Below are 13,862 nucleotides of genomic sequence, written 5' to 3' on the forward strand. Positions count from 1 at the left end.
TCAACTTATTTAAGCCTGTTTTCTCATCTAACTGCCTTTCAAAGTTTCTAGTAAGGATGATGAATAATGGATGTAAATACCTGCTAGACAATACCAGCTCAAGAAATGGTAACTCTAATTATTCTTGTAGAGGAAATAAAGGAGCAGTGGGTTCCTGCGATATTGCAAGTGGATTAAGGACTGGATGGAAGAGACCCTGCATGCACTTCCAAGTAAAGCTGTAAGGGCAGGGTCTGCAAGTCATAGTAAAGCTTCTCCACTGCTTCTGCGGACCTGGCAGGGCACATGTCCACTGAAGAGGTTCCCACCCAAAAAGAGAAAATAGCCCCATTGTTGTGCCCCACTGCCTTTTCACACCCAGGCTGATGTACTACTATTCAAGAAGAAATAAATGCTCAGCCAGGTGTGGTGGCACACACTTGCGATCCCAGTGACTGGGGTGGGAGGATTGAAACAAGAGGATCACAAGTTCAAGGCCAACCTCAGTGATTTACTGAGACCCTAAGCAACTTAGTGAGGCCCTGTCTTAAAATTAAAAATTTAAAGGGATTAGGAATGTTGCACCTGAGTTCAATTACCAGTACATGAGGAAGAAAAAGAGGAGGAAGAGGAGGGGGAGGAGAAGCTCTTTCAGTAATTGTTCACACCCCATCCTTACCTTTAGCCATAGTAATTCAAATGTTTTAAAAAATTCTTCATCAAGGCTGCTAGGGTTTGGATATACTTTATTCCCAAAAGCTTCCTGTATTGGAAGTTTAGTCCCAGGATGGTGGTGTTGAGAGGTGGTGTTGGGAGGAGCCTTAGGAAGTAATTAGGCCACAGGACCCTCATCCTCATGAGTGGATTAGTACTGTCTTCTGGTTCTAGTCTCTTGCTTCCTTGCTTGCATATGTGTCCCTTTTTCACACTGCCTGTTCTCTTTCCACTTTGCTACCATATTGTGACACAGCCAGGAGGCTCTTGCCAGGATGCTGGCATCGTACTGTTTGGACCTTCCAGTCACTGGAATTGTGAGACAAATAAACCTCTTTAACTTTATAAGTGTCCCAGCCTCCACTCTGTTATAGCAGTACAAAACAGACTATAAGCCCATTTTTAATTTAAGGGCTGTGATTCTCAATAGTGTCTGTGCTTTAGAATTACTTATGTATATTTTCAAGATTCTAATCCTACCTTTCTTCCTTCTCCTTCTCCCATACTAGATGAGTAAAATTAGACTTATAGGTGTGGGATCTAGGCATCTATATTTTTAAGAGCACCCCAGGAGGTTCTGGTATACGGCCAAGTTTAAGAACCTTTTAATGAAATCAGTGCTGACAAAATATAAGATTCTTCTGGTTTCTTAATCAAATGTAGCAACGGGAAGCTAAAAATTGGATAACAAGTTCAATTAAAAAATTTTAATTTTTTTTAGTTGTAGATGGACATAATACCTTTATTTATTTATTTTTATATGGTGCTGAGGATTGAACCCATTGCCTCACACATGCTAGACAAGTGCTCTACCACTGAACCACAACTCCAGCCCCTCGATAAAGAATTTTTTGAAGATATCTGTGTTGCTAAGACTAAAAGAAAGGATCAGGTCTAAAGTCATTACAAGGGTGGCAATACCACACAAATCAAATATTGTTGTGTATTTTTTCATCATTTAGTGAAAATCAGTCTCATTTCCCTAACTGAACTGGAATCTTTTTTAAGGATGGGACTCAGGAGAATACTTCTTCAGTATTTACTCAGTGCCCAATGAATAATCATTGGTTTAACTGATATATAATCATACTCACTAGCAACATAAATAGAAATCATCTGTTATCTCATATTCTGTAGAAGAATATACAGCTGAAACTACTAGGGTATTAAAAAACAAAACAAAAAGGACACTTAATATTGAAAAATGAATTCATCTGTCTCAAATTCATCAGTGAAATTCTATCAGAATTCAGCAAGGTAATTTATTAAGGTCCTCCCTAATCCTATGACTCTGACTAAAAATGTTATTTAATAAATGAAAATCTAAGGCCTAATCATAACAAAAAGGATGCCTTACAGCAATTTTTCTTTTTATTTTCTAATTACAAAACTAATAGGTATTCATTAAAAAAAAAAAAAACACTGGAAAATGTTGGATAGCATACACTTGTAATTCTATCTACTTGGGAGGCTGAAGCAGGAAGATGAGTTTGAGGCCAGCCTGGGCAACTTAGCAAGACTCTATTCCCAAATAAAATAAAAAGTCCTATATATGAAATTCAGTGAGAGCCATGCAAGAGGCCCTGGTTTCAATCCCTGGTACCACAATGAAACACAACAAAACAAAAACAAAAACAAAACACTGAAAAATACAGAAAAGCGACACATGCCTGTAATTCCAGCAATTTGGGAGGGTGAGGCAAGAGGATCACAGGTTCAAGGCCAGCCTCAACAACTTAACCAGACTCTGTCTGCCCCCACCAAAAAAATTTTTTTAAAAAGGACTGGGAATGTAGCTCAGTGCTCCTTAGTTCAATCTCTGGTACCAATAATTAATTAATTAATTGGTTAAAACACAAAACTTAATCCCAGTATATTTTCTTCCAGTCTTTTTGTGTGTAAATACATATTAGCATCTTGACTTTTTTCACTGAACATTATATGGGGAACAATTCCTTATGAAATAGTCTTAAAAAATAATTGATTACTTCAAATCTTTATTGTACTTTAATAAACTGTGTAATAAAGGGTGTAGATTGTAAATATACCACAGTTTACTTTAAAATGTCCCTATTTGATGAATATACAGGTTACTTTTGTCTTTTACTAAAATATTCCAATCAACATTTTAATAATTAGTGCCACTTTCTGCTTATCTCTGATGATTTCCTTAAGATAATATATATTATTCCTTAATATATAACCAGAGAGCACAAACATTGCTAAGGCAGTTGAGACCATCTGCTGCCAAAAAAGTCTAAATTAATAAGCACATGAAGGTGCCCACATCAAGTAAATGTGTCTTAGATCAGCTGGTCTTCAAACTTTTGTGTCCCCTTGACCAACCCCGGTACTAAAGCTTTAACCCAGGGGCACTTTACCACTGAGATACAAGTAAGCACACAATAAGATATCACTACAGACCTATTAGAACAATGAAAATAAAAAATAGTGACAATACCAAAAGCTAGCAATGTGGAAAAACTGCCTCTTTCATGTTGGGGTTGTGGCTCAGTGGTAGAGCGCTTGCCTAGCACATATGAGGCACTGGGTTCAATCCCCAGCACCACAGAAAAAGCTAAATAAACAAAATAAAGGTATTGTGTCCATCTACAACTAAGAGTTTTTTTTTTTTTTTTAATGATAAAACGACTCTGGAATTTTTGCAGTTTCTTAAAATTAAACAAACACATATGAGCCAAAAATAGCATAGGCAATTATCCTTAAAAAATGAAAACTTAACATTTATATAAAAACCTTCACACCAATATTCCTATCACATTAACTGGTTAATAGCCCCAAACTAGAAACAACTAAAATATCCTTCAATAAATGAGTGGTTTAAACAAGCTATACAATGGAATATCACTCAATAATAAAAATGACAAACTAGTGACCCATGCAACAACTTGGATGGACCTCAAAGGACCTCAAAGGAGTGGAAAAGTTGAGACCAAAAGATCACATGTTCTGTGATTCCAATTATAAAACATTCTGAAAATGATGAAATTATGGAAATGGAGAAGTGATTAGTGGGTTGCAGGGTTTGGGTATGATGGGGATGAGAGGGGTGAGTGTGGCCATAAAGGGTAACACCAGGGAGATCTTTGTGGTGCCATGGATTCAAGTTATGGATCCCAGTTGTGGTAGTGCTCACAGAAGTGCACATACCCACTGTACTGTTGACACTTTTCTTCTCATATTGTACTACAGGCACAAAAGATGTAAGCAGTGGAGAAAATTGAGTGAAAGGTACATGGGACATCTGCATTTTTTGTGACTAAATAGTTAAAAGTTAAAACCTTAAAAAATAAATCATTGGCTATCCTTTTTTCTCATTATTAATGAAAATAATTTTGCTGTGTAGAAGACTAGGATCACTGAAAATGTTCCACTCCAAGTATCAAATATTTTAGAAATGTCACTAATTAAACTAAGAGAAATAAATACATAAATAAATAATGTTTCTACCAAATAACAAGCATGCAGAAAGCCACCCATGACTTGTGTGAGAACCAAGTGTAGTTGGGCCATTAACCAGGAGGATCTGGTCTTAGGAACTCTCAGTTATTGATAACTGATGGAGACTGCCTGAGTCAAGTGGTTATCCTGTGTTAGCTTACCGCTGAAATTCAAACACAAGCCCTGGATGTGGGAGTGACCCACTAGAGCCAAATGACTTGCTTACCTCCACTCCCCCATCCTGTTTTTCTCCAAGAAGCTCCTACCAGTTCCTTTTGATCTGTACTGCTATAAATAAATGAAGCGCAGGCTCCTTCCTTTGTTAGAGCCAGATCATTCTGGACGGCTCAACTGGTCACGCCCCTGCTCTAGAGATAATTCTGTCTTCTGTCATTATTTCTGATAAATAAATTTCACAGCCAGCCCATCCCTCCAACAGGAAACCTTTCCCTCACCCATGCAGGATGTCTGGCGAGACAAGAATATTCACTGTAGCTTTACTCATAAAAGTTCCCAACTAGAAATAACTCAAAATGTCTATCAATTGGAGAACAGATAAATAAACTGTGGTGTATTCATACAATGGAATACAGAAGCAAATAGAAGAAAAAGAGCAGAAATTTTTCATTTTTCTTTATGTATGTATTAAAGCCTCAATTATATTATCAGTAATGAGACCTAACACAGTAGCCTTACTCAAAAGTATGTTTACTGCTCTGCATTGAAGAGTTGACCATGTTGCACCAAAAACACTGAAAGCAATTGATTTTCAGATCAATTAAATTACTATAAGATGGATTTGTTTCTTTAAAAATTCTAACAATTCATCTAACTAGTAACAACTGTTAACAAGTGAAATCTGTAAAATTTGGGGGAATTCATAAATATTTTAAGAGCACAAATCACTTATGAACAACTCATTTTTCTTAATATGCCAAGAAGCGTTTACTACAGAATAGTAAGTATATGAATGAGCCATTGAGAGGCATATTACTAAGTGTCCCCTTCACTCCCATAGCATCTTCTCCCTCATAGCAAGTAGAAAGGATGTCCAAGGAGCCCCACTAAAGACAAGGTATGAGGATCTACTTTACAGATGCTGCAAATCCAAGTTTAATCCTGTTTTGGTCACTTACAAGCTTGAAGACCTAGGAAAACACCTATGTGTGGAACTTAGTTTCCTATCTGCAGCATGAGACAAGTGCAAGTCCTCTGACCCTAGGCCCTGGTCTTTTTCAGGGTCCTCCTTCAGCAGCTTCCCAAGCCCTGGAACCTCTATCCCTTCCAGTTTCAGCAGTCTGAATTTACTCTTCCCAGCTGTTCCTGCCACCTGTACACACTATTCACTGCAGTAGCTTATTTCTGCTAGCATCCAACAGGAAGGATTAGGATAGTATATATTGTTAATAGCAACTTTATGGAGTTGCTGTTAATAACAGAGACAGGAGGTTTCAGAAGTTTTTCTTTGAAGCATGTCTTATTCCCTCCACATGCCTGGATTTGCTGCTTTCTCATATCTGCTGACCTTCAGATTTTTGACCTACTCACATTTTGAGTGCTGTCAAAAATGAACTCTCATAGCCTTCAGTATTCTATCAGATTTTAACTCAGGGTTTATGATATTCTTGGACCATCCATTCTTGATTTCGGCTTAACATATATCCACTCAGTTCCCACTCATACTTAGTGACCTGATGACCTAAGTGACATTAATTTTTCTTAAGCCAATGAATTGATTATTCTACCACAGAGCTCAACACAAAATAGAGGCTCATTATGGTTTAGATATAAAGCTCATGTCTGAGACAATGCAAGAATGCTTTGAGGTAAAACGATTAGCCCATCAGTGGATTAATCCACTTGAATGGATTAACTGGGTAGTCACTGTAGGCAAGTAGTAGAATATAGCTGGAGGTAAATGGTCACTGGGGATGTGCCTTTGGAGTTTATATCTTGTCCCTAGTACCTTGCTTGCTCGCTCTCTCTGCCTCCTGACTGTCATGAACTGAATAGTTTTCTTCCACCATGCTCATGCACAACCATGATGTTGTGCCTGACCTGGCATCCAGAGCAGTGAAGTCGACAGAAGCCATGAGCCAAAATAAACTTTTCCTCCTCTAGATTGTTTTTATTGGGTATTTTGGTCATAGCAATGAAAATCTACTAATACAGGTCTCAAAAGTATTTACTGAATGAATTAATGACTTTCAATGGCTATATTTTAAATACTTTCTGTCAGGGGCGGGCTCTGAGGGCCCCAGAGCCATACCCTGGCCTGATCTCTAAGATGGTGCCTGGCAGCTTGCCAGACATAGCTGCACTCATAAACAAGTTTTAGGAAGTAACTCTGGTTGGCTGTTGTACATGAGGCAATCCTGGTATCTGTCTGGAGACTGTTCCTTGAAATGCTGACTTTCCTGATAGTCTACTCTCTGATAGGCTGATGTTCTCGATATAAGTCTGAGACTTGCGGAATAAACGGCTTTTGGTTCCTGTGATCAAGAAGAGCGTACGCGTTGTGATTGTCCCCGCGGGCGGTGGGCGATCATAACTTTCAGATAATATTCAAACTATAAAAATATTAATCAACTACTCTAAAATTAAAGACAGATGATTTGGAGCATTCTATAGGTCATATCATGTGATTATTGTTGCACTGAAAGACAGGAATGAAAAAAACAGTAAAATGAACAACCCACTTGAGAAATACAATAGCAATTCTTAATGTTCACCCTCTTCAAAAAGTACAAGAGGCACTGAAAATATAACTGAGGAACTATAATTTATAAATTATAAATATGTCCTTGTTCTAGGAACTATAGTTCTAGGACAAAATATAGGGCATTGAGAATTTTCAGAGTATCATGCTTTAGAGGTAAGAAATCTCAGTTTCTGTAGTTTAAGACATCTGCCTATGTGATCCTATAGGTCATCGCAGAGGATGGGTACTTACTTCTCTATAAACTGTTCCATTAGTAAGTGCATGGCACTGGGTTGAAACCAAGGTATAGAATCAGAGTATCCTAAAATGGAAGACCAAGATGAAAAGGGATCCTATGAAGGCAGACACAGAATCAGATTGAGTACAATAAAATCCAAGAATCTGAAAACAGAAGGCCACCATGGGTCTGATTCAGGAAATGAATTGGAAATGCAGATGATCAGACTCCCAGGATCAGTATCTCAGGCAAGGAAATAGTAAAGAGCAGGGAGCCTGGCATATGCTTGGTACAGGTGGAGACTGCAGCAGGAGGAGGAAAGCTTGACTTTATCAAAGACTCCCTGGGACAGGGCTTTAAAGGAACTTCCTGCCAATAGTAAGGCTGAGGTTAATAGCTAATATTCAGTAACAAAATCTCACTTGGTACCATTCTAACTGGGAAGCAAGCACAGAACACCAGAGCAGAGTTTTCAGACAAACTCAGTACCTATATTTTCAGTGCCAAGACTTAAAAGTAGGAACACCATGTTACATCATCCTGAGGCTATAGTTTACTGTAAATCAGCCTTCTTAATTCTTTTTTAATACACCAAATTCAGATTCTATGTGTTTTTCCAATTCCATTACCTGAATTGCTGGTCTAACTTTTCTGCCACAAAATTCTGTCTCTCTTTTTCTTTCTCCTCTTTTAATAATTTGGTTTTCTCTCTCATTCTATCTTTTTTCTCCTCGATGGTTTCTTTTTTCTGTTGCATTTCAGCAAAATACTCATTTTCTTCTGATGCTAAAAGTTCACGAAGCCTGAAAAAAACACATATATACACACACAAATTGAAACTCTCATCTAATGTGTACCATTTTACTGATTTTTCTTATATTCAATTTCAGAATGACATATATAATCATAAATTTTACAATATTATTTTGTTTCCATCTAAATGTAGGTTATCACAAGTAAAAATATCAACAAGCAATAACTATTGATTTGAACATAAATAACTCAGCCATGATCTTTACTATATTTGATAATTTGACTAGTCAATATCAAATTGTGGTTTGGAGGAGTTTTCATAGTCTGGGCTGCCAGGTGTATAAACCTTACTTGTTTCGTCTTTCTTCAGTGTTGATGATAAACCCTTGCATGGCATCCTTGATTCTTGCTTGCACAAGGTTGTGCAAAAACTTGCGATCATTGCACTGGTCCCACTCAACTTTGAGACGATCCCGCTCCCTTGCCTTAATGGAGGCCAAAGTAGCATGGTACTTCTGGTGGCTGCGTTGGATTCTTTCCAGATGTTTCTCAGCCCCTTGGACTTTGGAGGGTTTGGCTCTCTGAAAACAAACAAACTCAACTATCACTTAGAAGAGATAAAAAATAAATAGCATATTTTCAATTAACCATGACTTCCACCAATACTCATACTAAATACAATTGGGTGTAAAAAACAAATACATCAGGCTGGGGATATAGTTCAGTTGGTACAGTGCTTGCCTTGCAAGCACAAGGCCCTGGGTTCAATCCCCAGCACTGAAAAAAAAAAAAAAATCCTATTACAACTGAAAATAGCTTAAACTCCTAAGGAGTAGCTTGCTTGATTCTTTGAGTTTATACTTAAGATGTCATCAAATCAGTCTCAAATACAAATGCTCCTTGACTTATGATGGGGTTATATCATAATGAACCCATCATAAGTTCAAAATATTGTTAATCAAAAATACATTTAACCTAACCTACTAAACTTCACAGCTTAGCATCACAATACACTGCAGAGTATCTTTTATTCACTGTCATGACAATGTGACTGACTGGGACCTGTGGCTCAATGCCCTACTCAGTATCTCAAGAGTATTATACTCTATATTGCTAGCCTGGGAAAAGATCCAAATTTAAAATTCAAAGCACAGTTTCTACTGAATGCCTGTTGCTTTTGCACCATTATAAAACCAAAGAATTGTAAGTCAAATCATCAACAGTTGGGGAACACTGTATGTCTACAGTGTTATTTGAGTAAAAGTAGATGGAAATACAAAGTTAAGATTTGTATAGGACCCTAGAGATTATCTATTCAAACCCAGATGCTTAAGTGATGTGCCCAACGTACAAATAGTTAGAGTAGACCCGAATAGAGTAAGAATTAGAGGGTCTAATTCCTGACCTTGCTCTTGCCACCCACTGCCCCATATTGTTTCTCAGGGGTAAATACTATAATAACTACCATCAAAATACTTTGAGGAGCTAGTATCTAAGTATATAGGATATGTGTGTGTGTATGTATGGTATGTAGGATATATACATATATACACAGTATATAGCGCTACATCACATATATAGTATATACTACTATATATGCTACATTGTATAGCATATGTAATATATAGTATATTATAGACTATGTAATACATTGTATACATACAATATATGCTGTGACAGTATACAGGAAAATATGTAGTAAGAAATATATAGTACATATCTAATATAATATACAGTATATACCATTAAATATAATATACAGTATATACCAATAATATATAATACCATTAATATAATATAGCAAATATCACATAGTATATTACATACTATATATAATATATAATAGATATATTTGTGTCAATGAAAAACCCTAAGGAAAAAATGAAGGGAGGAAGGAGAGAAAGGAAAAGAAAAATTCAAAAAAGGTGGTGGTACGTAGAATTTTATTTCTATTTCTATGGTTTCCAGAGGTTAGAATGCAAGGGCTGTGCTACTAACATTCTGGGGTAGCTTTGATTTCTATAAATATGTTATTTTTATACAAATGTCCACTAAAAATTTAGATATGCATGCACACCTTGAATACATATTGATACACTAAATGAAGCCTTATAGGCTATAAATTTTTCATTTCCACATTCCTAGCATTGAGCATAATAATCTCTACCATAGTTTCTCAATACAAATGAATGAACTGATCAATCAATCAACATTTCTGTGTGAAATTGATGCAATTTCTGCACCTCCTGGAGCCACCATGAAATCGATAGTCTTGAGTTTTGTGTTTTCAGTAACAATTTTATCTAGTCATCCTTAGGTGAGTTGTGAGACTCTGGGGTGTTGATTCCCAATAACAAAACTTTTAACTCATAAGGCAGAAAGTCAGTCTGATAAATTACATTTAGGACATCATTGGCAGGGTTACCAGAATTCTAGAGTTTGGTGTTTGTAAAAATGTCTCTAGGGAAAGAAAACTAACATATGAAGATAGTTTGATGAAAAGATAAATATATATATATATGCACTTAGATGTAGCTGAAAAAGATGAAGTTAGGACTGAGGTAGGGAGGAGTCAGATGTCATTGAAAGTTATATCATGAGAAGTAACTGATCCATATCAGAAATTACTTGGAGCCTTAGATCCAACTATAGAGAAACTATTATTCTCTAATATTTCTGGCATTTCATGAATGCAGATTCTGTGACAATAAAGTGGAGCAGGAGCAGGAGCAGAGCCATGGCACCTCAGGCAAGATACACAGCAAGAACTCAGGTTCCTGGTGGACACAAGGGATAAGAACAGAAGCCATGTATCATTGTCTGGAAACAGTTACCTTCAGTGGCCAGGACAGGAACCAGGCTTAGGGGTACATTTTATCTGAAGTGAGGAATGAGGGTGAGGGGCTGTGAGAAACATGAGTAGTTCAGGGGCCAGGAAGACTCTTAAGGTTGAGAATATCCTGTGCAGGACTCTGGTCTTGAAAGAAGCCAGTCCCGAGGTAAATAAAATAAAACCTAGGGTTCTCCACCAATGTGATGCCAATCTAGGCAGTCTTTGGCACTGCTCAAAATCTATATTGTTCAACAGAAATATAATGCAAACCAAATATGTAAATTTGAATTTTCTAACAGCTTTATTTTTAGAAGTAAAAAGAAGCAGGGGAAGTTAATTTTGATAATATATTTTATTAGATCAATATATCCAAATATTATTTCAGCATGTGACTCAGTACATTTCAAGTGGTCTAAAGACATGGGTGGCTAGTGGCTACCATATCATATACCAGAGCACTGAACCATGCTAAAGGCAGGATAACAAGATCTACTAATGGCCTATATTTTCCCAAAGTTGCTGAGAGCTTGTTACTGTAACATCTCCAGTTATAATTTTGAGGAGTACAGTTTACATTTTAATATCTTAAAGAATGATGCCTTGATCCTAGGTTTAATTCTGGCCTCTACCCATTATTAACTGTGTTGAGCAAATGCTTAATATATTTGAGTCTGTTTTCTCATCAGTCACAGGAGTGAAATAAATGCCCTCCCAGTAGATACCCACATTCCATTATTTTTTTATTGCTTTCTTTTGGGGAATTGTTTAGTGTTCAGATCTCATCTCTTGATGACTTTAATTCTTTCCCTAATACAACTCTGTCATTTCTTAGCACATCCAGAGGCCTGAGGAGGATCAGACACAACCAACCTTGACCTCTTTCTTTTTCTCCAAATTATTCTATAAGCACAAGGTATTCAGTAGGTCTGCCTCTTTGATTTGGTGGTATATTCTTTTCCTGTTCTTTATTAGTTTCCAATGTAAATTGTAATAGCACCAGATTACAGATGACACAGACCCTGAGTGCTGACTCAAAATAGATCAGATGCTGTCCCTCAAGAAATTTGTCTAGGATTATCACACTGAGCCCTACAGCCCATAGAACCTTTGTTTATTGCTTTTCAGCTCCAGATTCTATAGTCCTTGGACCTAGAGAAGAGGGAGCAGGTGACTGAAATTTTCTATGTGCACTGTGTGGCAAAATTACCCCTGATAATTCTTTCACAACTGCTATCACAGAGAATGTAGATTATTATCCACTGTGTTAACCTTTAGTGGTTTTTATGTATGAGCAAGTTGTTTCTTGCTCCTTGAAGGCAGAGATCAGGCTTCTAATGAACAGTAAACCTCCCAAGGTTATTGGACACACTCCTATGTCTTCTACAGTGCTGTGCACACAGGAGAGACTCAGGAGATAATCCTAATTGCCTAATAACACATGGTGGTGTTTTCTGATTTGTAGAAACTAGTTTGTAGGAACAAATGAATACAGGTGCATTAACCATTAGTGTCTGGGCTTCTCAGAAAGACTCATCAAATCCTGCAACAACTGCCTTCCTCTGGCATACTCCCAGCCTTGGAGGTAACCACTGGGCATATTTCCAGGTCTGCAGAGACCACTTTTGTCCAGTTCTGGTTACTCCTTGAGTTGACACAGGTAAGGTTCTATAGCCACACACAATCCCACATAATCCAATTCCTCTTCCATAGACGATTTTCTTGGGGGTGCAGGATCACCCATGATCATAATGCTTCACAGCCAGCACAAATCTCAGATCTGCTTCTCATGCAGTTCCCTTTCCATGACACACATTTCCCATTGCAAGGGGCAGACCTCCTTCCTTCGGGTGTCTTGGAAAACGAAAAACCTCAAGATCCCAGTAGTGATTCTCCAAATACAGACTGAATTACTTTAACTATAAGTTGGGAGGGAGAGAAAGAGGATAATGGGGGATAAGTGAGTGAGGGCAGGAAGATAGGTGAGTGACTATCTTGCTTTCAAAATTAACCTGCCACATCAGACATTCACTCCTCTAAAGTCCCTGCTGGGTTTGGCTAGGCCTGGCGTGCAGGGAGATGGAGAAAACTTCAGGGTCCCGCACACAGTTCTTGCGCTTACCACCATCACCACTTTAGGAGTGGGGCCCTTAACTTCCCGCGGGACGGAGCCGAATCGCTGGCTGTACATTTTGGATCCCCTCGGCCGGCGGGCAACCACTGTAACCTTCCAGACCTGCTTCCGCAACGCAGAGGTCTTGTTGCCATGGTGCACCTCACGGGGGAGGGGGGGGTGTGTTGCGGGTGGAGGTAGTGGGTGGGTCAGGCGGAAGTGAGTCCGGTCGCCATGGAGGCCACTGACGCCGGCACTCAGGACTTCCTCTTACAGTGGAGGCTCTGCACTAGTCACCCCGCCCTGATCAGACCTCCCACTGGCCTCTTTCCCTTCCTGTAGGGCTCAGTGGAAAAGGCAGGGGGTGGGGGAAGCTCTCTAACCAGAGGGAAGTTGAGGGAAGTCGAAGGTCTAATTACAATTCCAGTTGACTTTGCTGTTTATAGACTAACAGGCCTGAAAGGTTGGGCAAGGTTAGTGGACGTCCTATGGGAAGGATAAAATTTGAATCATCTATAGATTATTTTTGGTAATGGCGATAATAATCATCACAAGACCACCTTATATTTGCGTAGTTTTTTACAATTTGCAAGGTATTTTCACAGATACAACCTTGGAGCTTGACAAATATCTTACAGAGTAGATAGAACAGCAGATATTATCCTCATTTTAGAGCGTAGTGGATTAAGGCTCAGGGAGCCAAAGTGCTTTATCAAACTACCCAACCAGTAATAATAATCTGTTAATAAAATCTTCCTACTGCACTGGGCAGAAACCAGGGTTTAGACTTAGGGTTTTCTTAGGAAGGGGACAGATCAAATGGGCTGGTGGGGCAGTGGCATTACCTGGCTGGGCAAAATAAAGACCAAGAGTCTGAATCAACGGATCAGTTAGCCTGGGTCAGGATGCAAATTCATTGAGTCCAGGTGATCATTTCCTGAGAATCAGGATCCCAGGCAGAACTGGCAACACAGATCAGGGAATTGGATCTGGCAGAGCCCTCAGCACAGGTAGAAACCACAGCTGTAGTTTCCCTCAAGAGCATGATGGTAGTTAATACATAAAAGCCAAT

At 38.4% G+C, this 13,862-nt stretch overlaps 1 protein-coding gene across 1 annotated transcript in view; it reads right to left on the reverse strand.

Moving 5' to 3' along the window:
• The window catches only part of Cfap53 (cilia and flagella associated protein 53), a 36,489-nt gene extending 23,568 nt beyond the window's left edge, over nucleotides 1–12,921 (reverse strand). The window contains exons 1-3 of the mRNA XM_047526001.1: nucleotides 12,800–12,921; nucleotides 8,199–8,428; nucleotides 7,724–7,897 (exon numbers count right to left, since the gene is read on the reverse strand). Of these exons, the coding sequence (XP_047381957.1) occupies nucleotides 7,724–7,897; nucleotides 8,199–8,428; nucleotides 12,800–12,868 (473 nt within the window). The 5' untranslated portion in view covers nucleotides 12,869–12,921. The remainder of the gene's footprint in view (nucleotides 1–7,723; nucleotides 7,898–8,198; nucleotides 8,429–12,799) is intronic.
• Nucleotides 12,922–13,862: the final 941 nt, after the last annotated feature.

This window comes from Sciurus carolinensis, chromosome 15 (genome assembly GCF_902686445.1).
Source record: "Sciurus carolinensis chromosome 15, mSciCar1.2, whole genome shotgun sequence".
Lineage (NCBI taxonomy): Eukaryota > Metazoa > Chordata > Mammalia > Rodentia > Sciuridae > Sciurus > Sciurus carolinensis.